General features: G+C 42.4%; 2 protein-coding genes across 7 annotated transcripts in view; both read left to right on the top strand.

The window, feature by feature from the left end:
• LOC105929084 (bromo adjacent homology domain-containing 1 protein) overlaps nt 1-14,747 on the top strand; it is a 55,226-nt gene extending 40,479 nt beyond the window's left edge. For both annotated transcript variants that reach the window (XM_012866700.3, XM_012866701.3), the window contains exons 2-7: nt 2,272-4,059; nt 9,318-9,673; nt 9,764-9,923; nt 11,441-11,520; nt 11,916-12,007; nt 12,133-14,747. In XM_012866700.3, the coding sequence (XP_012722154.2) occupies nt 2,292-4,059; nt 9,318-9,673; nt 9,764-9,923; nt 11,441-11,520; nt 11,916-12,007; nt 12,133-12,322 (2,646 nt within the window). In that variant the 5' untranslated portion in view covers nt 2,272-2,291 and the 3' untranslated portion in view covers nt 12,323-14,747. The remainder of the gene's footprint in view (nt 1-2,271; nt 4,060-9,317; nt 9,674-9,763; nt 9,924-11,440; nt 11,521-11,915; nt 12,008-12,132) is intronic.
• A 4,054-nt stretch (nt 14,748-18,801) lies between these two features.
• On the top strand, nt 18,802-27,145 carry LOC105929085 (echinoderm microtubule-associated protein-like 1). 5 transcript variants are annotated; one of them, XM_021318581.2, is made up of 7 exons: nt 18,802-19,014; nt 22,588-22,785; nt 24,383-24,512; nt 25,035-25,136; nt 26,280-26,314; nt 26,501-26,533; nt 26,820-27,145. In XM_021318581.2, the coding sequence occupies exons 1-7, from the start codon at nt 18,873-18,875 to the stop codon at nt 27,092-27,094; spliced, it is 915 nt and encodes a 304-aa protein (XP_021174256.2). In that variant the 5' UTR covers nt 18,802-18,872; the 3' UTR covers nt 27,095-27,145. The 5 variants fall into 5 exon arrangements, with proteins under 5 accessions (XP_021174256.2, XP_012722160.2, XP_012722158.2 ...); XM_012866706.3 differs by having other exon boundaries at nt 26,507-26,533; XM_012866704.3 differs by lacking the exon at nt 18,802-19,014 and adding an exon at nt 20,897-22,035 and having other exon boundaries at nt 26,507-26,533.
• Nucleotides 27,146-27,768: the final 623 nt, after the last annotated feature.

Genomic DNA, 27,768 nt, shown 5'->3' on the forward strand with positions numbered 1-27,768 from the left:
TGGCTATGTAACAATTAGTGAATCAGACGCGTCCTTTAGTGTCAGTATATGTTTAAAGTGGGTTTGCCTCCACATGGAAGGGAAGACAATTGCAGCAGTGAGATAATCTATATCTATTATTATATTACTTGTTTTAGAGTTTATATAATCATACTGTTTTACCAGAAACTTTCAGGAATCTCACCATAGCATTAAGTTCTGGTCAATCAGTTTAATACATAGACTTGCTTGTTGGTTGCACTTTATGTTCAACAAGGATTGATGTCCAAATCAATTAAAAGCTGTTCTCTTTAATAATATTCTGATTAATAAAAACATTAAAAGTTCTTGTTTTAAACAGTCCTTGTATACAAACATCTTTTTCTAGAGGCCATTTTTGTTGCTTGTGGTTAATGCAGAGAAAAGTCAAAATCAAATAACAATTTTGGTTGAAATATATTGTAGGCAGAACGCAATTTCTGCTCCGAGTTGAGACGCAGTGGGTCTTTTAGCACCTAATCTGCACAGTGATGAAACAGATTGATTTGTTGTTTGTATATGTTTAAAAACACATTATAAATTAAACTGAAAAAAAATTCTCACATTAAATCACTATCACAATATTAAGATAAAAAAAATCGCAATTAGATTATTTTCCAAAATCGTTCAGCCCTACTCGGCACCAAGCCATTTTTAAAGCTGGAGGGGAAAAAAAACTACCAATGGCTAAGGTCCATTGATTTGTTCTTTCTAGGTACAGTTCAGCGCTACGTGTTAACGCTGAGACTTCATTTAACTTGATCAAAACTACTCATCAGAGGTGGCACGTTGTTCTGTGGTGGTGCCTGTTAGATGCCCATCCATTGATGTAGCTAGCGTTAAGCAAAGCTCTTGGTTTTCTTGTTGTGCATTGTGCATTTACTTGGCTTTATGACGCATTGACAACAGATTTTCCCATCAGTGAATTTCCATAGGCAATGCTGTCAATAAAGTTGACTTGTCGCTGCAGTCCCAAATTGAATGTTCTCATTTCTTATTGTGTGTTTTCTTCACTCTGAAACAAAACACTTGAAGCGTGCGGACTGAAAAACTACTGGATTTCAGTTTGTGACCTCCAGTTTTGGACTTTACTTTACCTTTGACCCAGTGGTAAAGAACTGATCCATGAATGTTTCGATTATTATTGCTTACAACAAATAAAAAATACAGAATACAGTTTCTCAGAAAAAAAAAGAATATTACGTAAGACCAGTTTAAAAAAAAATGAATAAAACTGTGTCCGCCGACTTAACAGTTTCCCAGCAGACAGTTATTGGCATCCTCCATAAATAGAGGAATAGAGGAAAAGAAGTTGACTCCTTTATAGTGTTTTCTATTCAAACATCTTAATGGAGGGTTGGAAGGGAAAGTGTTTAAAAATGTGCACAAGGAACAGGAATAACTGCTGCCTTGAGAGGATAATGGAGCAAAGTCCATGTCCAGGATTAGCGACAGATTCACAAGGCGTTGACAGTGGCTTGAGTCACGACTTCAGGAGGTCTCATGGAGACGTAACCAGGACATGGGCTACGACTGTCACATTTCTTGTGTTAAGCCACCCCTGAAGCAAAGCTGTCAGAAGCATCTTACCTGGGCCAAGGGAAAGGAAAATGACTGCACTGTTCCTCAGTCAAAAGGCCTGTTCTTACATAAGAGTGTATTTTACACTTAATTTGGAAATCAAGGTACCACAGTCTGGAGGAAGAGTGGAGGGGCTCAGAATCGACCTTGCTTGAAGCCCAGTGTGACGTTTCCACAGTCGGTGATGGTTTGAGGTGCCATGTCATCTGCTGGTGTTGGCCCATCATGTTTTCAACCCACAGTCAACAAAGACATCTAGCAGAAAACTTTTAGAGCACTTCATACTTCCCACTACTGTTGAGCTTTAGGAAGATGATGACTTTAGTTTCAAGCAGGGGTTGCTATCCTGACAAAATACTGCCCTTGGCTTATAAGTTTATAACAGAAAGAGACACTTAAACATATGTGTATCAAATCTATGTTGAGAGTTTCACTTTTTGAATTGAATTACTATAGACATTACTAAAGATATGAATGGCATCATAATTCACTGAGATGCAGCTTTAAGAGCTATTTTATATAAGAATGTCCTCCCTGTACTTCAATCATTTGACATGGCTTCATCTCTTTTAAATCTTCTCGTCTAGAAAAAGGCAACATTTAGAACTGTGCAAATAAGGCTAATATTCTGAAAATGAAAGTTTTGACCCAACCTGTGCTTCTTTTCTCTAGGCACTTTGGAGAAACATGTGATGACTCACGCAGGGCACACAGCTTCCCTCAGGCGGAGCCAAACTAACTCTGACTGGTGGGATACCAGCCATACCTGGCCTCATGGTGGCACTATGGGCGCTGAATGGCCCGAGCGTACGTTACGGTTCGGCAGGACAAAGAAGATAAGTGGAATCGTAAGACAAAGAAAAAACCACCCAGAGGCCAAGAGGGTGACTGAGAGGAGAGGGGGAAAGAGAAGATTAGACGAAGGCAAGAAGTCTGACAAAAGGCGAGAGAAGAAACGGATCCGAAAGTTGTACCCTCTGCGGGGGCGGGCTGGGAATTCAGAGGAGGAAGAGCTAAGCTGCCATGTTCTCCTTACCCGTTTAGAAGAAGCCTCCCGTGAAAAGGTCAGGTCTAAAGGTAAAGAAGGAAAAGTGAGGCCCAAAACTAAATCCAAAATGGGCAAAACCATAGAAGGGAAAAAGTCAATTAAGTCATTACCAAAAAACAAACTAAAATCAAAATGTAAAGGTCTCGCTGACCATCCTGAGCTGGAAGACTTACAACCACGCAAGCGCAGACTGGCGTCTCTCAATGCTGAGGCGGTGAATAGTTTACTGCTTGAAAGAGCCACTGATGCCCAACCAGCCGCCAAACAGGCCAGGAGGCAGGAGGAACCTCTGGATGGAGCGGTTTCCCCGGATCCATCCAGAGGCAGTCTCACTGGAAGTCTTAAAGCTTCACGAGGAAAAAGTAGTAAAGTCTCTCCACCCAACAAGGCTGAGCTGTGCCAAAGTCCTAAGCTTACCAAGAAGGCTAAAGCCAGTCGAGGCGATGATGTTTGGATGAGTCAGGAATCTTTAGATGCACCTGCACCAAGACGACTAGCTGGACTCAATGCTGCAGCCCTGCTGAAGTTAACCAGCTCGTCTGCCACCAGTAAACCGAGAGTAAAGGCCTCGGCGACGGTCACGTCCGACTTGACGGCTCCTGCTGCAGTCCCGTCCCCGAATCGGACAATACCAAGCAACAACGTCAAGCTCCAAAACAAGCGGCACTTAGAAAAGCAGAAAGGCCAAAAGCTCTCTCCCCTGCACAGCGGCTGCACAGCCTGCAAGAAGAAAGCAGACTTTGAACCCAAGGTGGACTGGGAGACGGGCAACTGCACCCACCGCCTGACCAAGCCAGGTTATCAGTCTCGTAGCATGCTAGGATACCCACTAAAGCAGGTGAAGGAAGAGCAGTTGGAGACCGAACTGAGCTCATACTACTGCTGTCCCCCTGAGGGGTCCGTGGAGTACTGCCACCGCTTGGCCTGCTTCCTTGGCCAACAGCCCTACGGAGACTCAGACGACCAGTCTCTAAACTCAGCCATGACCCCCGTGAAGCCAGAGTGCCTAGTAACCTCACCATCTCTCTCACATCCCCACCCTCACAGAGCACTCGCCCTTACCCCCCACCCATGCCTCTGCACCGCTGACCACTGCTTCCCCGGCTACTACGTCCACATCGCCCACCCGACGCACGCCGGGCAGACTTCAGCGGCCCTGGCCACCCGCCCTCTCAACTTTAGCTCCACCAGTTTGTGCCCCAGTCATATTACTGGATCCAAGCTCCTGGGAGGTCCGGTGTCGCACCCATCGGGCTTAGGCCATCCCGCCTACTGCAACTCGGTGACGTCTCCCTGTTACGGCGACGGCTGTGGGATCAGCGGCTACAGCTACAGAGCGCTGCCTCCAGTGACGGGCAGGGGTTGTTCTTTCAGTGGAGGCTGTACCGGATGCACACACAGCATTAAGACAGGTGAGCAAAGAATAAAAGCTTTCTCTGTTTAAAGCTATAGTTTGTAATCCCGTTGAGAAACTCTTTTTGTAATGCTGGGTAAATTGGTTCTTCCATCCTGAAAGTAGTCAATACATTATGTATTGTTTTCTGTGGGATCTGCAGGCCTGTAAAAACTCTCTAGCCCCCCTCTGTCCCTCAAGTTCTGGGGTTATCACCTTATCTATTGGTTATCCTATATGCCATTCATTCCTCTTTCCTATCGCAATTTAAGTGTTTATGTGTCCGTGTTTATGTGTCCGGTTAGCTTAGCGGTTAGCTTCGGTGTTAGCCGTTCATTGTAGCTCCGCTGCTCTCTCTGTATACCTTGAACATGGCTGAGAGTGGCATGAAGCAAACCGCGCTCGTGTTCATGAGAAGAAGAGGAAGGCCTCAGTAGAAAGAAATAAGACCAGAGTGGATTTGGGAGATTTTTAAGAGGCCATGCCCCTGAAGAGCGAGGTAAGACGGGTCTTACAAATGCGGAGGGACATGGGGAAACTTCTGGAAAAATCGCTGACCCTAGCTTTAACTCATCGGAGCAATTAAAATATATTTCTGTCAGGGTTAAGATGGTAATTATGGTAATTATTTCGACAATATTTAAATACTTGCAGTTGAAACTGGATATTTACAGACTTTATAGACACCTAAATGTTTTTTTTTTCTAACTGATGTTAAAACAAACCCAGCTGTTCCTGATTTGGGTCTGTCAAGATTAACTAAATAGTTTCAAATTGCCAAAATAAGGAGACAACAATTTCTCCCAAAAAACACGTTTCAGCCTTCCTCAAATTTAGAGGTTTACAAGCATTAAATCTGCTTTTAAACTGAATGACTTTGGATCAAACATTTTGCTTTCTCACAATGTTTTTTGCTGAAATTCTGGCGGTATACTTAGGATCATTGAGCATTCAGACGACCCATTTAATCCCAAGCTTTAATGTCCGTAACATGTTGCTTCGTGGCCTTTCTTCTGTTTTGTGAAGTGCAGCAAAACACCCCAGCCACATGTTACTGGCGCCGCTGTACTTCACTGTTGGGATGGTTGCTGTCAGGCTTGGAAGCTCCTCCTTTGTCCTACAAATGTAGTGATTGTCGGTACCGCCCAACCATTCAATTTAAGTGTCACCAGACCACAGGACATGTCACCAAAAATTAAAGTCTTTATTCCAGAGTGCATTTTGCAAACTATAATCTGTCTTTATGTCTACGTTGCTTTTGGAGAAATGGTTTCTTCTTCTCTGCCTCTCGGCCTTTTCAGCGCATGTCGATACAGAACCTCCTGTGTGGGCCACAGAACCCATTATGACAGCTGAACATTCCCATGCTCTTATATACTGCTTTGAACAAATGAACTTGGCACCTTCAGGAATCTAGAAAATTTACCCAAGGAGGCCTAAAATCATTAAACATAACGGCCTCCATGTAATGCACATTTTGTAAATTAGCCAATCAGAGGCTTACAAAGCCATGACATCACTGTGCGGACTTTCGGAAATTGTTACGTGGCCTAAAAGAGGAAATTTGTCACCTGATTTAATGATTGACAGTTATAAAAAAATTTATTAAGTGTCTTTCAGTATTGGGTTTTAACTTTTTTCTTTTTAACTGTGCAAAAGTTTGGACCTGGAAGTAGATTAGGCGCTGTTCCATATTTTTCACGCTTTCGAAAAGTCCTTCAAGGTTCTTTAACCTTTGGAAACTTTTTTTTTACTACTTTTGGGTCCAGCCCTCGTCAATGACCATGAGCACTATAAAATGAGGAAGGCTGCCGTCAGTTACGGCCACTGAGGAGAAGTTAACAAGCCATGGCCATGTCAGGTCAGAACCTGTAGCTCCACTCACTGAAACAGTCGGATGAACTACACTGCAAAAACAGATCTAAAAATAAGTGAAATGTTCTTAAAGTTAGTGTTTTAATCCTTGATTTGAGCAGGTAAATAAGATTATCTGCCAACGGAATGAGTATTTTGAGCCCTAAAATAAGATAATTAGACATCCTGCACTTAAAATAAGATGATGGAGATGAGTTGTTCCTATTTTAAGTGCAAACATCTTATTCCATTGGCAAATCATCTTATTTACCTGCTTGAATCAAGGACAAATACACTCATTTTAAAGAATATTTTACCTATTTCTAGTTCCGTTTTTGCAGTGTATATTTGATCCCTTAGGTCTAATTTACATCTTTGTATCTGTTAGACAGATAAGAAATTATTAAAGTCGTTTTGTTTCATGACATCAAATATAAACTGTGACAGGAAATTGTTAAAAGTTGGAAATAAATTAGATTTATACCCATTATGACTGCAACTGTGTCTACAGCAGATGCGTAGAAACAAGCCAGAGGAGCTGAGAGCGTCTCCACTCTCCAGTTTGTGCTGTACGCCACGTTTTCAGCGAGTAGCTCTGTGTGAGCACAAAAAGGCTGGCTTGTTGAAAGAAGGGGAAAAAAGAGGGATCACGCCCATGTATTGCAGTGGGTCTTGTAGTAAAAACCTCTCTTTAAATCTGTCAGGTTGGTTTCGTCAACAGAGTAAATCAAGACGCGCTTGTAGCACGCATCAAAACAGAAACAGCTTTTTTTTCCCTCTAGTTGGTCGCAGCAGGCTGTTTTTCTTTTGTTGGAAGCAGACCGTCAGCCCTGAGCAGTGTTCTTGTTAACGGATAATGTCAGACAGTAGGTTGTCTTTATTGATGCCTGGGTCAAAGCTAAGGTCTTTGTTTTGCTGCTTAGACTAACTCAGCTGGACAGGGAGGAACAGCGCCTGGATGTTTGCTTTCAAACAGCTTTGTTTTTCATAAAATACAACTGAGTGCCTTCTAGAACAGGGGTTCCCAAACTTTTCAAGGCAAGGCAACATTAAAAACAGTTGGACTACAATGTTGAACTAATGCTGTGTCAGTAAAACAGTTTAACTAGTCGAAGGCAATCCTAAACAAATGTGTTTTTTAATCTTGTTTTAAAAGAACTCAGGCTTTCAGCACTTTTACAGTTTTCTGGAAGTTTGTTCCAGATAAGTGGAGCATAGGAACTAAACGCTGCTTCTCCGTGTTTGGTTCTGGTTCTAGGTATGCAGAGAAGGCTGGAGCCAGAAGACCTTAGTGGTCTGGAAGGTTGATACACTGATAACAAGTCTGTGATGTATTTAGGTGCTAAGCCATTTAAGGATTTATAAACTAACAGAAGTATTTTAAAGTATATTCTCTGAGATACAGGGAGCCAGTGTAAGGACTTTAGAACTGGGGTTATGCGCTCTACTTTCTTAGTCTTAGTGAGGACGCGGGCAGCAGCGTTCTGGATCAGCTGCAGCTGTCTGACCCACTTTTTAGGCAGACCTGTGAAAACACCGTTGCAGTAATCAATTCTACTAAAGATAAATGCATGGATTGGTTTTTCCAGATCCTGCTGAGACATCAGTCCTTTAATCCTGGAAATATTCCTCAGGTGATAGAAAGCCGACCTTATAATTGTCTTTAGATGCTTTTGGAGGTTCAGGTCTGAGTCCATCACTACAACCAGATTTCGGGTCTGATCAGTGGTTCCTAGCTGAAGCTGTGTGATAACTTCTGATCTCTCCTCTATTGATCCAAAGACTATTACTTCAGTTTTGTTTTTATTCAATTGAAGAAAATTTTGGCACATCCATGCATTGATTTTCAGCCTGCCACCCCCCAAAATAACTGTGCCATAGACTGGTGCCCCACTTTTGACAGGTGGGATTCTTTTTTTTCATTTGTGGGGGGAAATTCTAAGAAAAGACATATTTTGAAAATACATTTGTAAAAATATAAAAATTAATATTTTTATAAGACCTTGTACAGAAAATGTCAGCCTTCCTCCTGCTTAAAATGAAGAATTGTTAAGCATCTCGTAAAGTTATACTTTGGTACCAGTTTCACATATTAAAAAAAAATTTTTTTAGCACATCAGCATCAAATTATCTGGCAACCCCCGCTTTGGGAAACCGTGTTCTACAACCACATTTAGCTGCAAGCAAAGCTTCGGTTCCTTAGGGGTGTGTCTCTACCAGCTCTGCAGATGGAGAAACTTAAGTTCTGCCTCTAACAAGTTTTCTTCCTGTTTTGTCCTGTGTTTATCTCCATCTATCACTCTATAAACCTGCATCCCTATAAACTAGTATCCCCACAGCATGATGTTGCCACCACTATGTTTTACCATAGGGTTGGCATGCTCAGCTATGAAGATGATGTTTTCCCCATCATGTTGTTTTTTCTCTCTTTAGTGCTGTTTTATAACTGTTTTTATATGTGTAGAAATGTTCCCTAAAACATCTTGGCATCAGATGAACTACAAACCACAAAGCTTCTGGGAGCAGAAAGACTTCTTTGCCCGCAGCCTCTGCATGTTTACACCTAAACAGGAGTTAATGAAGCCCAAAGGACACATCCAAAAGCCCAGTGTCCATACTCAGTTTGCCAGTCATCTTTTCATATCAAATGGGATCTTATGATGGTTGGACAATGCATTACAGTGCACAGAAATAGTATTTGCCCCCCTTACAACTTTCTTCTGTTTTTTGCTTTTTTTTTGTGACCCTTAAATGTCTCAGATAATCAAACAAATGTTAATATTACACATTAGAAACACAATACCTGGAGAAATGTAAGAACTAGGTTCCAAAATGTTATTTCAGTAGTTAAAAGAAAAAGGTTACCCAAACCAATCTGGCTCTTGGTGAAAAAGTAATATCTCCTCTGCTGCACCAGCTGACAGTTTTGACGTGGAGAGATTTCATCTAAGAATTCAATCTTCAATGCCAAATCGTTTCAATTCAGCCACATTAAACTGATTTCAGGCTTGTTTAAAATAGTTAGAATAGATTGTTTAATATCATTGCAGCAACAATTCGATGGGATTCCATTCTGGACTTTGACTAGGTCACTCCTAATCCTTCAATTTGTTGTTGTTGTTTTCTTTTAATTTATTATCTATTTTGACAGTTATTTAATGAGCTAAAATGTTTATGTCTCGACAAATGAGCAAAAATTAGTGAAATCTGTGAAGGAGCACATTGTTTTTATGGTACTGTAAATGGTTTTATTCAAACATTTCTAGGTCATGTTGGGGTTATTTGGGCTAATATTGTCTGATTGAGATTAGGGTCATACCAGACAACCTAAGTGTGTACCATTAACCTCTAGGGGGGAAATTAAAAGGCCCTGGGTGAAGGCTCATTTATAATACCTCCATTCTTTTTCTTCTTTTTTTACAGAGGGTTACACAACCCTACAGGGTGACCACAGCCCTTCCCTTCTGGTCCCCCCCGCCATGCCAATCTCCCAATGTCCACTTTCCAGTGTGCCCACTTCGACACAAACTAAAAGCCACCTGCTGACCCCCCTGTCTGGCCGAGATCAGCCCCAGGCCAGGTTAAAGCTAGCTAAGGAATGCCCTCAGAGCACAAAGGCCTCCAACGGCTCCTCCGTGGGCCACACCCGGCTCCTGACCAAACAGGCGACCCCAGTGCCGAGCCTTGGCAGCAGCAAGCAGAAGAAGATCAGCCGTAGACGTGCCACAAATGGCTGGCGGCCTGTGGGCATCCCCACAGAGAGGGAGGTCTTTATTGCGGTAGGTTGCTTGTCTCTTGGAAGAAAGGTTTGTTATTGTTCTCATGGTGTTTCTCTGTGTAAAGAGAATTTTTTGGGGTTTTCATGTCAGGGAGAAGATGAGGCTGCAATGCGGAGGTGTTACGAGGGAGTCGAGAGGGATGGCGAGGTGATACACGTCAGAGACACTGTACTACTACGATCTGGTCCCAGGAAGAAGTCCCTCCCATATGTTGCCAAGATATCAGCATTGTGGGAGGATCCCAAAACAGGTGAGGGGGGAAAAAAAAGAGGAAGCAAGTTGGATGCAAGGGTGCAAATAAGCCAGGAATCATGGAAAATAAAGCAGAGACATTTTGTTCTGAATAATATAAATGAATAGTTAATGGCATAATGTGTAGGTTGCAATGCCTTTTAATGTCAAGATTTGCTGCCATAGATAAATAACTCGCCTCCATTCCCTTTCTGCACATTTAACACTGACATAAATAATTTGGATAACATCTAAACTAGACTGTGACAGATTTGTTTTCTGCAGGATTAGCAGAAATCATGTCAATTCAGCAGGATTAAAACTCTCCTGCTACAGCATTTACACAACTGCTATGACCCAACAATAACATTACTTAACCTTATGCAACAAAATGCTAACGCTCTGTCTGCAGTGATGACGTTACTCGCCTCAGGGTGCTGGACGCTTGAAACTGAAATCCAAAATGGCCTATTAATTTGACTAATAACTACAGGTCCATCCAAAAAAAAAAAGTATTATCATGAAAAACTTGACTATTTGAAACTCATAGTGTCATTCCCCCAATCAGCTACTTAAACCCTCTGCAAAGGTTTCCTGAGCCTGTAATTGGTCTCTCTGTCGAGGTCAGTAGGATACACAACTATGGGAAACACTGCTGACTTGACAGATATCCTAAAGTCAGTCATTTACACCCTCCATGAAAAAACTAAGCCATTACTGAAGAAGCTGGCTGTTCACAGACTGTTGTATTCAAGCACATTCAAGTAAAAGTTGAGAATGTTGGTGAGCAAAATTCATTCAAGAATATGGAGCAGTTTCTTAAATAGTGTACTGAGGCTAGTCAGAACATCCCATCCCATAGAAATAAACATACGTTTTCAGAAGCCTGCCATTTCTTTTTTCATTTATCTTATGTCATATTCCAATTTTCTGAGACACTTTTAATTATTTGTTAGCCATAATCATCAAAATTATAAAAAAATAAAAATAAAGGTTTGAACTATTTCACCCTGTGTAATGAGTCTATATAAATAAGTTTCACTTTCTGAAATGGCTGACAAAAAAATATAAAATTTTGTCAAAATATTACATTTCTTTTTAGATGTAGCTGTCTGTGACTGCTTCAGGGCACACAGCCCACTGAAGTTTAATTCCCAGCTGTTCCTTAAATATGAAAAACAAACACAGCCAGCATGAAACATGAAGAAAATGTTAAGCAGGCTAATATCCAGCCTAGGAAAAAAATGTTTTTAAGAAACTAAAGGGGGAAAAAAACGACAGGTTCAGAAACGGTACAACTCCTAACCCAGGATTCTTTGACACGTGTCTATTTATTTATTTCACATTACCTACATCCATTCATTCATGTGATTCTCTCCAGCCTTTTATTTTCCGCTCTAATAAGGGGTTCCAACCTAACGTAGGGCGGTCAAACGCCCCCTTACTCCCCCGAGTAATTGACACCTTGGCGGATATTTCAGCGCAAGAATGTACGCCAGTGAGTGTTCGGCTGACATTTGTGTTGGTCTTCCTCAGGAGAGCTGATGATGAGCCTTTTCTGGTACTACAGGCCTGAGCACACCCAGGGAGGCCGAGATCCCAGAGCACACTGTGAGGTGAGGCGTACGGCCGACTGCAGCCGGGAGTTAATTTCTCCCAGTGGGAAGACGCTTTTGTTATGGGATGAGCTGATTGCAGTTAATATAAATCTTACAAGTGGCAGCGATATGAAGGATGTGTAAAGTAGTTTGCAAGTACGGGGCGATCAAAGCCACCTGTTAGTGGCTAGCTTCTGTTGCTGGAAACAATTTCCAGCAACAGAAGCTTTCCAGTGAAAGTTGGTGCTCAGCAGGGGGAAGGTCTTGTTTGCGTTTGGGATCGTAAAAACCGAACCCCAGCATATGATCGCTTTCCTTTGTTCTCACTGCTGCAAAGCGTTGCTGTTTTCTCCAGCCGTCTGAGAAAGTTGCGGTTGATGTGACGCTGTACGCCCCCACTGTTGCTTTTTCAGAATGAGATCTTCGCCTCTCGGCATCAGGATGAAAATAGTGTGGCCTGCATAGAAGACAGATGCTATGTTCTCCCTCTAGCCCAGTACTGTCGGTGAGTAAACGCACACAGAGCCCTCCCTGAAAGTCCTTCCTCCCGTGTCATATCTGCTCATCGTCTCCTTCCTGACAGACGGGAGACAGCGTGCTTTCACGTCGCCTCTTTCTTCTCCTCCCCAGATTTTGTGCCTTGGTGAAGCGGCGTGCTGAAGGCGCCCCACCTGGCAGGGCCAGCATGGTGCCCTTCCGCCCTGACTTCGCCCCTCCCTCCCACCGCTGCGTGCCCACAGACGTTGACCCCGAGCTGGTGTACCTCTGCCGGCACGTCTACGACTTCCGATACGGACGCATCTTGAAGAACCTGCAGTAGAGCGGGAGCACCTTTTGAATCAGTCGTCACAATCGGCCGCCTCCTGCACAGAGGGGGAAGGGGGCAGCTGAGAAACTGAAGAGCCCTCGTAATCAGTGGGGAAAAATGGGGTGGGTGGTTTGCATGTTCAGTTTATGAAGCACAGATCCCTTTAGTTAAATACCAACAAGTTAGAATGTTGTAGGGAGTCTCCGCTCAGTCAGAGCATCGCTAATTCCTGGTCTGGGAAGCTAAACTCCATCCAATCACTCAGCTTTTTCTTAGCTTGTTTGCTTTCATAGAAGCCTCGCTCCGCCTCCTCGGCCCCTCCATGCCTTTTCCTGGCAGAAACGCCGAGCACCGGGTCGAGCGCTTCTCCGGCCAGAACCGTGTTTCCCCCCCGAAGCCCGTTAGCGCAGCAATCATGTTTGTTCCATTTGAGAGCCGCCGGCACAGGGACGGTCCGGCTCAGGTGCTTCCAGGGGAAACACGAGCCTAGCCCTGTCAGCGCTGTGTTAACGCTGCCTGACAAGCATGGGCGAAGGAGCAGCTAATGGAGAGTGTCATCCTTTTTCCTCTGATCTGACTCTGCACATTCCGCGTGTGTGTGTGTTTGTGTGTGTGTGTTTGTTGGCACTGAGGTTAAATCTAGGAACATTTTTGAGGCTTCCAGGTAATCAAAGGTGGAGCTTTCTGTCCTGATGCCGAATTAAACAGTGTCACTTTAAACGAGTGCAGAGGCTTCACCGATTTCAGATTGGGCTTGAGGATGAAGATGACCTTATGAAACAAACAATTATTACTTATATGTTGAGATAGAAGTAGCTCTTCTTAGTACATCTGAGATGAAAGCTGTAAAACAAGGATATCTGTAGTTCCAGAAACGGTTGGAGTTTGTTTGTGGATTGACTGAAGAAGAAACTGAGAAGTGTGTTAAGGTAAACTGGGGGACTACGCTGATGTCAGGCTGCACTTAATGCCCCGTCTTTATGCACTTTACATGGGTGTCTTGCCAAAAGTGTTCGTTCCCCTTAAGCTTTTCCCCATTTTGGCACATTACAACCGCAGACTTCAACACACAGTTTTAAATAATGCAAGGAGGATGATACCTAGTTTTAAACTGAGCGTTTTTTCGAATTCAAATCAGATTTTTATATTTAGCCTTCATTATTCAATATTTTGCATAACCGCCACCCCACATTATGACACTCCTACCACCACCGATGAGCAGAGAGGACGGTGCGTTCAGGGTTACCTGCGGTGTCAGTTTTTCCCGAAACACTGTATGTTTTGGATGAGCCAAACGGTTTTATTTTCAGCCCAGAAAATGTTGCAGCAGATATAATTTAGGAGAATCAGGGCAAAGGGAGGGGAGCACAAATGTATGCACAGTAAAGTTTTGTGGTTGTAATGTGACAGCTTGTCAGAAGAGCTGTGGATGCTTTGGCAACATACTGTATTTCTGTTTAGTTCCAGTTTCCGCTTTAACACAGTTTTCATGTTTTTTTTAGCGTCTCTCCCGCCCCGATAAGCCTATTCGACCCTTTCTGATTCCTATTTTGTTTCCTCACACCCTCGCCGCCCTCTGCAGCCCAGCCGAGACGAACCAAAGGATGTGGCACGGGTTTAAAACGCCCCGCCCCCCCCCCCCCCTTCCCTCGTGCTTGTCCTCCTCGTCAGCATGTGTTCCCACGTTTTGTTGCACTAAAGCATTCCCTGACGACGACACATGATCACCTCTTTATTTTATGTTGGAGCTGCTATAATATTAACAGGATGTGAATGGTGGGGGGGGCTTGCTGTACTGCATTTGTTTGGATGTTGCTTTTGTTTTTTTTTCTAGAAGGAGACATTACGGCTGTAAAGGCTTCGTGTAAACTGTCAGCTTTTATGACCGGACAGGAGTCAATCAACATGTTGGTCTTCTTAATGAAATCAGTATAGCTCTAGAGTCATTCCCTTTTTTTATTTTTATTCAGCTCTCATATGTAGTCCTATAAATATACAGTATATATTTATGTATGTATTCACACTGTTAATGTGAGTAGATGTGCAGAAGGCGTCAGGATGCGGTCCTGACTTGCTGTGCGGGCAAACGTAGCACTGTGATAGATGTGTGTTTGGATCAAATGGGTGGGGTGGGGGACATTATGAGTTAGGGGTAGGGTGCTCCATAGTTTAGGGGGAAGCTTTAGCCGATTGCAAACCCTGTGCTCTTCCATTGCCTTCGAACCTGCAAATGTTTTCCCGTCGTTGTGCGTCCGATCGCCGATTGCTTTCCTGCACAGCTGTTGAAGGTCCTCACACTCTGAAGCCATCTTTAGCTTCCCCCCTCTTTTTGAACCGCATGAATCCTGACCCAAACTAAATCAAATCCTATATCCCTAGGAATTTTCAAAGAGGTAATATATATATATATATATATATATATATATATATATATATATATATATATATATATATATATATATATATATATATATCCCTACTTTGCAATTTCTCCTCCTTAAGAATATTTTATGATGTCGCTTTACTAAGATGGCACATGCAATATATTTTTAGACTTGCTATTTTTGAAGAATGAACTTAAATCTTGAAGAAGAATATGCATTTCTTTTCTTTGTTCGATATCAGGTTGGTTTTCAGTCGATGTTTTGACCAAACAAAAAGAGAAATAAGGGCGCTGATGCCGTTTCATGAGCTAGCAAGGAGCTCCCTTCCAGGCCACTTCTAATGAGGAGCACATATGTGAAGCCCAGGAAGCACCGGGCACTCTTTTTTTTTTTTTTTTTAACAAGCCTGCAGCCAACGCACAGAGTAGATTTTTTTTTTTTTATTTCCTTGCAAGATCTGTGATAATTATATTTAAAGTGAGAAAAGAATATTTAAATGGAGAAAGATAATTGACTATATTAAGATGTCAGTTTAAGTTATCTTGTATCTCCTGCGTATTTGTGCTTCAGGATAGAAATAATTTGTAATTTTAGAAACTCAACGAGGTTGTTAGCAGAAACGTAACTGTACTTAGCTTTGTCGACGACTGAGCAATTTTCCCCTAAAGCCCCATGCGCTCTGGAGGAGCTTCGGTTTGGTAAAAAAAAAAAAAAAAAAAACAGTCGCTGAACAGAAACCAGACCGACCTGAAAGGGATAGTTCAGGGACTTAAGTGGGTTTCTGTTAAAATGTTATAAGCAGTTAAACTCTCGCCAGCACTAGAAGATTTCCTTTGTATCGTCTTTTTTTATAAACCTAGATTAGTCGGTCCCTGAGCCTAAAGTTAACAGTTTATCCATTAGAGCAGTCAAGGCTAGTGTTTCATTCCAGTTTTTCAAACTTTCACATGTCGTCATGTTTGCAATTGGGAGAATATTTACCCAGAAGCCAGTGGTTGGTCCACCAGAAAATGTGATGTTGGTGTACTTTGGTCGTAAAGACTTGCTGAAAATGGATCAGGGTGAAGAAGTGAAGCTTTTCATTTTCAGAAGTGTGTCTGCGGGATGTAGTTGTACCAATCTTGAACAGTGTTCAGGGACCGCACAAAATCATTCCGAGGGCCACAAAATAAGAAAACTGACTTTCTATTAAGAAGGTAAAAAAGGCCAGACCCCTTTTACACATTGGACTATTTGTTTCATTAGCTTATTGCGTGTTTGCTTTAATTTTTGAACAAGTAAAAATCTAAACTCTTCACTGCTTATAACCTTTAACAAAACCATACAGCAACTGTCCCTTTAGGTTTGTAGTTTGGGAGAAAAGGCAGCATGGTCACCTGAGCTTTCATCAGTGAGCTGAGGTCTTAAAGAGACAAATCTGAGGTGGACTGGATGTTCCCCTCAGGCCCTGAACTGACACCAGGCTCCTCCTCCTCAGATTAAACCCTGCAGTGCAATAGATCAGGTGTCAGCTATGAACATGGAAAGTATCGCTTGATTTAGACAGACGGCGTTTAAAAAAAAAAAAAAAAAAAAAGTTGTCCCGTAAACATCACCAAGAGCTTCTCTTCCCATCTTGTTCTGGTAAATTGGTGGAACAGCTTTTCCCTCCATGCATATCAGCGCGCACGTTGATCTTTTTTGCTCCCTAGAGGGCAGGCGTTGCACGTTTGCAAATCCTGCCACAGGAACGTCCCTTATCTGTTCAGCAGCTTCTTCTCTTGCATCCCAATCTTCCCGCTGCTGAAATGGACACGGGCACTTCCTGGAGCAGCAGCCGAGGAAAGCTCAACCAGGACCACGGACTTAGGTAGCCCGCTGTCTAAATGAACCGCAGGTTTTTGAATGGAGAGTCGCATCCTTATTTCCATGACAACGAGGCTGAGCGAGCACTCAGGAATAAGAAGTTTCAGCGAACTATGATGTGAAACACTGAGTAACCTTCGCTGGTGTGTGTATGTATGTGTGTGTGTGTGTGTGTGTGTGTGTGTGTTTACTCCATTAGACAAAAGCACCCGACCAACCCTGTGAGATTCTGCTTTCTCTGTGGCCTGTATCGATGCTTATTGTTGGCATATATTTTGATATATTTGGAAAAAAAATGTGGGATATACAGTTTAGATATTTTTGAAGTAGAGAGAGATTTATGTGTATTGGATTACTGTCACTTTGTCATGCTCTCTGAAGATCTCTTGGATTCTTTTTTTATTTTATTTTATTTGAAAGACTATATCATCCCAACTGATTTAATGTAATGTTGAGAGAATATTTATAAAATTTAAGTCCTTTGTGAAAACAGTGACTCTGGGTGCCTTATTTTTCACCATCACATAATAGTTTTTAGTCTTTTTTATTTTCTTGTCTTTGCAATTATGTTAAACCACATTTAACTTAGTAGTTTGGATCAAGTGGTACCTGTTAGTTTATTCTGATTAAATCCCTAATCTGATTCAAATCTAATTGCATCCTCCTCCAAAAAGCAAATCAGTTCAAGTCTTTGTAATTATTTAAAAATGATTTTATAAATCAGGAGGGGGCAAAGGTAGCATATAGATCAACACGAAGTGGATTTCGTTCCAGATAGCTGTGATACCCATCCTGTCCACAGGAGAGCAGTAGTGAGACCTGCAGCAGATGGCTGGTAAATACTCTGCTGACCTCCTAGGTTTTGATTTAAACCTGCTCACACGTTCAATATGCATCGCTGTGGCTATATGAAAGCGGCAGGTTTCAGCTCCCTATCCTCCAGCTTTGTCTTCCAGCCTTCGCAGCTCAGCAAACATGGATACATCACACAGCCGAGCTTCACTGTCCACCTAAACTACAGGCCGGGAAAAAGAGAGCCTTCACCAGAAGGAGCAGCCACAAGGTCCAAGGTATCTCTGAGGGAGCTGCAGAGATCCACAGCTGGGGTCGGAATATCTCAGAAGGCCAATTAATAATTGTGCATTCCAGATATCTGGACTTATATGAGAGCATAAAGCATAAAGAAAACCAAAAGAGTCCGGTTTGCAGCCGGGCTCCAGGAGCCTGGCTCCATGGCGGACACGGCATACATTTTTCACTTCACAGTTATGCTCTGTATTAGGTTAATCTATGAAAAATGTAAATAAAGCACTTTGTAGTTGTCATTGGTCAAAAAGTGAAAATCATGGCGTAGGAATATTATCTGAAGAGACCTTATTGTGTTGTTCCTTGAAATGTAAGCAGACTCAGCAGGAAGTCTGACAAGGATTTCTGAGATGAGGATTTAGGAGAATGAAATGTGGAAGAAGACACGAGCATGTGAGGAACCAAAAAACTTCAGGTTTAGATTACAATCATCACAGCTGAACATGTTTGTTTCTCCTTTTTAGTTTCTCCCACTTTGGTCATTCATTCTCATTAAATCTGCCAGACAAAGCATCAATCCGAAAAAATTGCAAGACGGACAAAAAGTGGTCTCACACAACGGGGGGGGGGATCCGAACGTAATCGCCTAACTAGCTTTTCATCTAGCGCTGTTTCTTTCCCCCTTGCTAGTCTAATTACCACATCCGGCTTATTGTCCTCCCGATGACTGTAATTAATCAAGTTCTGCTCCCCTAATCTCTGGATCTCATCATCCTTACAGTAGGCCCAGGATGACCACACCGGATGGCAGCCTCCTGTAAGCCCTTTTTGGGGAGTCTAATTGTGTGCTCGTCTGCAACTTTGCATGCAACAGCAAATTCTCCAGCCTCACCCCTGCTGTTTCATTTTCCATCAGGAGTGTGTTTTTCTTCAGGACAAAGGTCAGGAACCACCACTCTGCGTTGCCTCCCTGAAGCGGCGGCTGTGCGTTTGCCGCTTTCGAGGAATTCACGGACATTTTACCGTGACGCTTTGTTCTGTCCTCACCTCCAACATTTATCTCCCTGCTGAGAGAAAATAAAGTCTCCTGCGCACTCCCTGTCCTCCCTTCAGCTCCAGGTGGATTACCAGGTCTTTAATCTGTCCTTTGAGTGACATCACCACATGCACACACTCCTTACAGGATATTAGGTGAGGGAGGGAAAGCAAGGAGGCGGGGACCACTGGTGGACTGGTGGAAGGTGAACCAGCTCTGCTGGCAAGTTCAGCCAAAAAGACACTCCTCGCATCCTCAGCCGGAGGGAGCCATGCAAGCAGTCACAGCAGAAGGCGACGCACACATGGAGGAACTGGACGGCCACGGTCTCCAGATGGAGGAGACGGCCCAAAGCCTGCTGAGGAGACCTTCTCTGAAGGAGAGCTGTCACAGTGACACTGATTTCATGACAGGTAAAACTGAGAGGGATTGGAAGACTTCAGATAACTCAAATTTAGCAGATCAGTTAAAAAACAAAGGTGGTTCCTTTCTCTGGCGTCCGTGGAGGGATGTAAAACCAGCCGGCCCTCAGCAGGGAGAATCGATCAACTATGCGTCAAACTTGGAGACCAGCTCATGAGTGTTATTTGTTCCTTGCTCAAAGTTTTATATCGGTGGGGATAATGGAACCCTTAAAATATTAGATAAACTAACAATATCTGAAAGCTTTATCTTTGCACATGATTTAGTTGAGGCTAAGTGTTTGTCTCGCTCCCCCACTCTCAACTAATGGACGTGTATCTCAGATGGGGAGGCTTTGCAATGTGTCCTTTTACCTCCAGGAGTTGCCTGTCAGTGATATATGGAGGATGCTTGTGCGCATTTGGCCGCAGTGTCTGTCAGTTTTTGCAGAGCTGATGTGAGCAGACAGATGCTGTTCTATCATTTAAGTGATGCCATCTGTAAACAGAGATTAAAACACTTGCCATGCCTCAGTCTTAAGGTTTTAGTATTCCGGGGGGGTAAAAAGATGCATGAAATCTGAATCTGATGCACGGTGGAATACATGCGCTCAATGCATTTTCATGCGTTTGTCGTTACATTAGTAGGAAAATGGATCCAAGAGGCCTGACTATATATTATTTGTTGCTGAGTTAGTTTGGGGGGTTGCTAATTCTCTTTCACAGCACCAGGATTATTGTGCTATTCTAATCCCAATCCCATATGGAGTGTATGGACGTGGCACGAGGATGAAGTCACGGCCAGGACAGGAACAGACACAGGAGATCACGGGCCAACAGAGGATCACGGCCCTCAGTGAGAGGCAGATTACAGCTGGCTGAATGCTTTAGTAATTAAATGTAAAGTCCTCGCTCGCTTCATATTATTATTGTTGGGAGAAAAAAGGGCCTTATGTCTAAAAAGCGGAACCAGTAAGGTGGATAAGAAGGCTTCTAACATTTAGAAAGATGCAAATCTCCATGGTCGAAATATCTACCATCTATGCCTCCATACTTTACGTTTCTAATTATTCATGTTGTGAAGACTACTTAATTTATTTTTTAGTTAATGACAATGAACTACTATGCTTGTATATGCATTGCTTTGAAATCAGTTCATAAAATGCTTCAAGGGTCCGCAAAGAACACACACACACACATATATATATATATATATATATATATATATATATATATATATATATATATATATATATATATATATATATATAAATGTTCTAGTGTTTTTTTATGATAAATTATCCTTTTGATAAAACCCCTCTTTTAGCAGCTTTTCAAAGAGTTTGTTAATATCTTAGATTTTTAAGATAACATTTTTAGCTAACTTTTTTTTTTAGCTAACCTTTAGCTAAATATGTTTCTCCTTGAAGAAATTAGGCTTTTTAACTCTTTATTTCTGTTGTGAACCTGACCCCTGACTTAATTCTGAACTTTTAGGTGTTTATTGTAACTAGCTAGCCCGTTTTATTTACGGCAATCAGCTTTCTTTAAACATCATATAGCTAACTAAGCTAGCAGATTGCTTTGCAGTGTGCTGCTGACCCGTTTTCTTAATGCAGTATTTATTGAACCAAACTTTCTGTTTGATAATGTCAAACATTTTAAAACGAGTACCATCTTTAGTAAGTGCCTCGCTTTTCAAGAACATCAATCTGGACCGGCATTTTAGAAGCTCCTACTTCAGGAGTACTTTGACTATTTCTGTCTGTTGTGTCAAGCATAAAGACAAAAGAAAAAAATCTTCTTACTAAACGTTGCATTTTCACTCAGAAGTTTTTTTTTTTTTTTTTTTTTTCAAAATCGAAGATGGTTGCTTTATATTATAAAACTTGCTGTCACCTGCAGTAAAAATGCATTTGCGTTTCTGACTATTTCTCTGTGAATAGAGAACTATATTGTTATTAGTTTGGATTACAAATGGTAGTTGGCATGATCATTGGACATAATTAGAATATATGCATTTCTAACTTGGAACTGGGATACGGTTTGATCATTCCCAGGCTGTCCCCTTCATCACAGTTAATTTAGATGTAAAAAAAAAACTGGAAATAATCAACACCAAAATAGCTGCTGAGTACCATTAACAGCAGTCCCAGTAGGCCTACAACCAGCAGTCTTTGTTGTTATGTCGCACAGTTTTAGAACCACGGTGACCTAGTGGATGTGCTGCTGAATTTAGCCCTGTTTCAGACCATGGAGAAAAATCCCTCCCAAGGAATGATGCTTCCCATTTTTTACATAAATCAACGTCAACATGCACCAGTTTTCGTTTTGCTCTCCTTCATAACCACTATCCCTCAGGACGTATCCTGCAATGTTCGCGCTGTGATTCCTCGTGTTGTTCAAAGCGCCGCCATGCAGTTTCAGTTCTAGCTCTGATGTTTCTACTTTGTGCTTTCCTCATATAGTGACATGGGATTATCTGTGTGGGTGGGGTCAAAGAGATTAACATTGGGATTGGGATTAACATTGTACTCTCCACTCTCGTACGCCCGCAATCACACTCGTGCAAGTGGACGTACACAGGGGCTGAGACAATTCAGGCCGAATTGGATGACTTCTTCGTTTTTTAAGCATTATCAACCCAACCCCCCACCTTTATAGACACAAACCCTGAGCTCGAGGCTTAAAGCCGCACCGACATCTCCACGGTGTCCGAGAGCGAGCCAGGCACAGGAACGGTGGCACCCTCCTCTTCAGCTTCTCATGCTGTATTTTGCCATTTGAATGCTAGAAACTCTGTAAGCAACAATCTGTGAATGGAGTGAAAGAGACAAGATCCTAGAGGACGCTGGTTAAGTAAGATGGAGGCAGAACAGGGCTACCTGACGGGGGCCAGAGGAGCACGGAGGACCGAAAGGGTATGTACACGAGAAGAGAAGAAGAGGAGGAAGACGACGGGGCTGGCTGAGGACAGTGCCAGCGGTCAGACGAAATATCCTTGCTTCTCATCAGCATCCAGCAGCTCATATGGTATCCTACTCTGAGCCATTGTTCCCATGGTGTAGGAAAAAGTAGGAATTTATATTAGAAAGATTATGGTAATGAAAGGAGTATTTGCTAGATGCTGTTTTGATGTTATTCTTGTGTACACACTGCTGCATTGTCCTCATTGTCCAGATTTTTGTTACACAGCCATAAATAAGAGATTTTATCAATCTTAAACCTATTTCTATTTATGTAACATCATCACTATTTATTTATTTATTTGCCAAAAAAAACAATGGGTCTGATTTTTTTTATTAATTTTTTTGCCATTACTTCAAAAGTAATTTGGCAAACAAAGTTTTTAGTACAGTTCCAGGCAAGTTTGTTGTTTACATCGTAAAGCAAATTTAAGGTTTTAGATGCATTCAAATATTCAAATGATATTTTTAGTGCGGTGCCTTCCTGGTCACACTTGTTATGCAACGTGATAGAAAATGATTGAAATATATTCTGGGCATTCAAACATTTCGCACAATCAGTTTGAAGTAAATCCAGACTCAGCCTTTCACATGCTGAATTCCCTGTCGTCCCGATCAGACGACCGCAGCTCGGCAGCCAGCGGCCTGGACGTGGCCGACCGGCTCACCTACCTGGAGCAGAGGATGCAGATGCAGGAGGATGAGATCCAGCTGCTGAAGTTGGCGCTGGCAGACGTCCTCAAGAGGCTGAACATTTCTGAAGAGCACCAGGCAGGGTCTGCAGCGGCTGCAGGAAGGAGGACACCAGGCGGCAAAGGTGAGCAGAGATCTGCGTTTGGTCTTTAGACTGAAGGCTTTAAAGCTTTGGCACTGAGCTGCACTCAGCACCTGTGAACCACAGATTTTAAAGGGATTGTGCGATTATTTTCTTGGTTAGTAGACTTTATTATCAAGCAAATAGGGGTGTCACATTGTTTTTTAAAAAAATCGCTATAACCTATTTTTTTATTTGTGTTTCACATGCACTCATAATTTGATTTTTGAAATCAAATTATGAGTTTGCATTAATTATAAGAAATAAAATTCTCTTGTTTAACAGGGCTCTACTAATTACTTCCCACTATTTAAAATCCATAGTTTCAGCTTCCATCTGTTTAATCAATAAAGACCTCACATCCCCTGTTTATCAGCAAATGAAAACAGTTTGAGGCCACAGTTTAAACCTATAGTACGATACATCTTTATCTCCTATTTGAAATGTATGCTGGAAGGCAGGGGCAGTGCACTGTTGATGTTTCTATTTCAAAGTAAGTCAAACATTTCTAATTTTTCAGTATTCATAATCTTTTCAAGATGAAAATAGGATCAAAAAGTTGTGTAAAACTTTATTGTTTCTGTAAAAACAAGTCTTTTTAATAAAATTATTACCGTGGCTGCAATAAACATGCATAATGCATAATGATGATCATTATTATAAGGGTGAAAAAAGTCAAAAGTTACAATTCAGAAACTAATCCTCATTCAAATAAATAAAACAGTAAATAATCAAAAAAATTCCTGCCACACTTCACTAGCGATGAATTTGTGATATTACACAGATTTCAGTGGAGCATAATTACCATAATCTTCCTGCCACAGCGGCCTCCACGTTTTCAACACCCCAGGTAAAGACGTGTGAAACACCTAAATCAACCTTTAACTTGTAGTACATTCAGTCAGTGATGGAAAAAAAAAATCATGCTAAGAAATGACACCATGTGGAGGGTCATTTCTAATAGCTGCTCTTCAAAATGGGATAGACTAGAGAACATGATCCTCCGGTGAAGCAGATGTGTCTTCATCCTTATGAGGAAGATGATGGCTACAAGAAACAAGCTGCTTGGTTGATTTTTTTAACCATATCAACAGTCAAAGGTACAGTTTAATTAAAAAGTTTAAAATGACAGAAATAGTTACAAACAAGACATGGAAGGACTCAAGTTTGTTTGCCATTATCGTTCTGATGATGATCAATACTATTATTAAAAAAACTAACGTGCTGAATAGACTCATAACAAAAAGCTACATTCTAGCATGTTGCGTCTCCCTCTCCTTCATCAATAATCAGTCGATAAAAGAAAGAGACAGGATAGGTGTAAGTAAAAGAAAAGATTTGAAGAGTGTTTACAGGAAAAAATGTTTAAAATGTTTCTCCAAATGGTGGTAGCTGACTGTTCCGCTTTAAGTATAAAGGGATGCACAGTGATAAACAGATTAACTGAGAAGGAAATCAATCGCTGAAATATGAGGACTTCTTCTTTAGGGGGGAGTTAAAGTATCAAAATGTATAATAACTGGTCTCTGATAAACAGAGGCATACAAATTAAAGCCAAGCTTATCTTCCCTTTTATTAGTATGTGTTTGTGTTTCCACAGCCAGGCCAGTCTCCCTGGCTCTGCCCCCCAGGACCCCCATGGCGACCCTCAGTGCGCCTTCCCTGAAAAAGAGCTCAACAGTGCCCTCCAGCGTCACGGCCAGGAATTACAGCCCAACGCCAACTCTGAGGTACCTGCTCGTTTCCTCCCTTCCGAGGATGCAGATGATGAACACAATTAGAGAGGAGAGGAAGCGGCAACGTACATCACTGATGGGAAGAGCACCCGTAATCAGAGAGGGGGCTTCGAGTTTCATTATGGAAGATGCAATCAGCAGACACCCTTCATTATCTCAGAGACACCACACATGGATGCTCAATGATTAGCCCTACACCGGCCTTTAATTCAAAGCAGCAACCTCTTCCTCTCAATTACCGTTCAAATGATACTGACATTAGATAGCGTTAGTCAGAAAGCCTGATGGCCTCTCTCCCTGGTACCTTAATCTGTCGTCGCTGGATCAGTGGTGCTCCGGTATAATTACACAGAGAGAGGTAAATCTCCTCTCAATTAAGGCTCTCTGTGTCTAATTACGACGATGCAAGATAAAAAAAACAAATTCCTCTCAGGAGAGACAAATTCATTTCATTTCCGTCTTTTCTTAGGATGTAACCTTGCTTTTTTCCCCCCTGTCGTTTATTTTTCTTTCTAGCGGCGCGAAGAGCCCACCAGGCAGTGTGAAGGACAGTCCGTGCAAGACCGCCAAAACACGACCCCCGTCTGTAGCCTCAGTCTGCAAGAAAATCCCAGAAGGGTAAGAGGATATGGGGCATTGTGAGGTCACATACTGTATATCACTCTTTAACATTTGTGTCCCTTGCAAAAGCGCGCGTACCTCCTTGCACTTTCTGACGTTTCGTCGTGTTACATCCACAAACGTCAGTGTCAGTGTGTTTTAAGAAATGGCGCAACACAAAGTAGTGCGCAAGTGGAAGGAAAAGGTACCTATGGTACGTTCAAAGCTATTTTTTTTTTTACAAATATGAATGGGAAATGTGCGACGTGCATGTGTGTTCAGCCACTTTATATTCTGTTACCCCTAAATGAAACCTGGCACAATCAGCTGCATTCCCCGTTCCTCCAGAGGTGTCAAACTAATTTCTATATGGGGCCACTTTGGCATCACAAAGTCATTAAAAGGGCCGCTTACATGTGTAGAGACGATACTTTTCATTTCATAATTTCATTCCAGTTCATACAGTAGTATAAAAAATGCACAGTAACATAAAAGTAGCACTCTTAGGCCCAGTTTATACAGTTTATCTGCAAAAAAAAGTTGATATTGGGGTGAGTTACACTTACAGGAGGCACTGTTTTAGCCACTTTATACACTATAAAAGGATATATGCCTTTTTTTTGGCTCTTGAGGGCCGGATAATTTACCTTGAAGGGCCGGATTTGGCCCGCGGGCCTTGAGTTTGACACCTGTGTCCTAAACCGACCAGACAAGGAGGTCATTGAGCGGAGAAGCAGGAAAAAAATCTGCCCTAAAGAGATAGGAAAACCATAAAAGGTGTCATTTAAAGTGTGTTGCAAGCAATGCAAGGGAGACATATTCATACACCGTCCCTGCATTGAAGTGCGCTGAAGTCGGTCATCCTCGGTTTAGTTTGCAGCGTGTTCACGTCTCCCAGCTGCACAATCGGTTCACACCAGACCATGTCAGGTTTTTATTTCTAAAAACATTTGGAAACTCATTTCCTTCCATCGTTTTATTACCACGTTTAGCTTATCTGCCACTGTGTGTTGGTCTGCCATGTAGAGGCCCGGATAAAAACTAATTTTTGTTGCTGTTTCATCTACCTGGTTGACCTGATTTATTTTTTCAGGTGGGTTCTTTGTTCCTTTCACTAATTGTTTCCTCTCTTCCTGACTTCTTTGTGTGTCGATATACCAGAAGCAACAAGTCCAGCGAGGCTGCTGTGAGCGCAGGTAAGGAAACACCCGTGTTTGCCTCCAGGCATTTTTTTTATTTTTTTATTATTATCTGTCCGGAAAAAAACACCAAGACAGAGACGGTGCCATTGTTTTGATTTGCTTAAAAGACCCTGTCACATCAGCATTACTGTGTGCAGCTTGATAATCACAGACTTATTTCTGTCTGTCCGTGGCGTTTAGGTGCAGGAACACGGCGTGTGACACACTGCAAAGGTAGGCCTTGTCTCTCAGAGCAACAGACAGAATTTCATTTAGAAGAAAACAACATAGTGATAGAACTGTGTGTGAGCTCCTCTTCTTGTTTTTCATTTCTCACATCATTACCATAACTTGTGCACCATCGCCCCACTTCCTGCACCCCTTTCTCTCTCTCTTCTACCCCCCCACCCCCCCAAAATTATCCACTTTTCACGCCCTTCGACTTCTATTGTGTCCCTATTTCTCCAAACCCGTTTTTCATTTTCCCGGCTTCCTCATCACATTTCACCACTTAACTTAGTGACTATGCAGATCTATCTGAGCCCCCTCGCAAGAAAGACTGGGTCTTCTGAGGAGGCCAAGTCTGCGTCTGCGGTGCCCGCCTACGACGGACCCGTGGCCGGCCCCGGGCCCCCGCCGACCAAGAGGGCCAGCCAGCCGCGGATGAAGAAGTCGGCCCCGTCCTTCACCTTGAACCTCCAGAAAACCGTGACCAGTCAGAGCTCGGCGCATGAAACCTCCAGCTACATCAGTCCAGTCAAGTCACCCAGCCAGTACTTTCAGATCTGTTACTGACACGGACGGACGTTCCTGAAGATCTCAGTTTTCAAAAAGGGAAATCTTTTTCACGGAGATCTCCCTCGCAACTGAGACGGAAAACAAACAAACACCTCGAGACGCCTACCGAGTCACCTAGGGTTGCTTATCTGGGGCTGAAACGTCCGACTGCATCAAATATTGTGTTTTAAGTTTATTTATTTTCAGTATAGCGAACAACCTCTCTGCATTTTTTTTTTGTTTCTCTGCAGACCACGGCATGCGGTAGCTGTAGATTCACTGCTAAAACCTGTGCATTGTTTTCCTGAACCCCTGCCTTCTCTGTTAAAGCTCTGTCAGTCTGCATAAGACCCGCAGTTCAAGGGAGAGCACTCAGTGATGTACGCGAGGATGCGGTTTAGTGCCAGGGAGACTGACTCATCTGTGTGCACTGATGTCTTTTGTGTATTTGATGTTTGATGTTAGTTTCCACCTCACCTTCCAAATGTCCTTTCATATTCAGGAGAGACAATAAAAACCTGTGAACTCTACATAAGGTGTCTTGTGGAGAGCTTGTTGAACTGTGGGCTTTGCTCTCCTTCGAGTGATTCAACTTCTTCGACCTACAGAGGAAGAAAGGGTGAAAAAGAACATGGCTTATGTAACACTTCTCTGATGACTTTTAAAGCAGGTCTACGCCGAACAGAGGCCTG

This window comes from Fundulus heteroclitus, unplaced genomic scaffold, assembly GCF_011125445.2.
Source record: "Fundulus heteroclitus isolate FHET01 unplaced genomic scaffold, MU-UCD_Fhet_4.1 scaffold_76, whole genome shotgun sequence".
In the NCBI taxonomy this organism is placed as follows: Eukaryota; Metazoa; Chordata; class Actinopteri; order Cyprinodontiformes; family Fundulidae; genus Fundulus; species Fundulus heteroclitus.

Coding starts and splice junctions, on each gene's coding strand:
- LOC105929085 (XM_021318580.2), top strand. CDS start 21,867: ATGGAGGCAGAACAGGGCTACCTGACGGGGGCCAGAGGAGCACGGAGG. Junction 24,513..25,034: donor AGCCCAACGCCAACTCTGAG/GTACCTGCTCGT, acceptor TTTTCTTTCTAG/CGGCGCGAAGAGCCCACCAG. Junction 26,315..26,500: donor CGAGGCTGCTGTGAGCGCAG/GTAAGGAAACAC, acceptor CGTGGCGTTTAG/GTGCAGGAACACGGCGTGTG.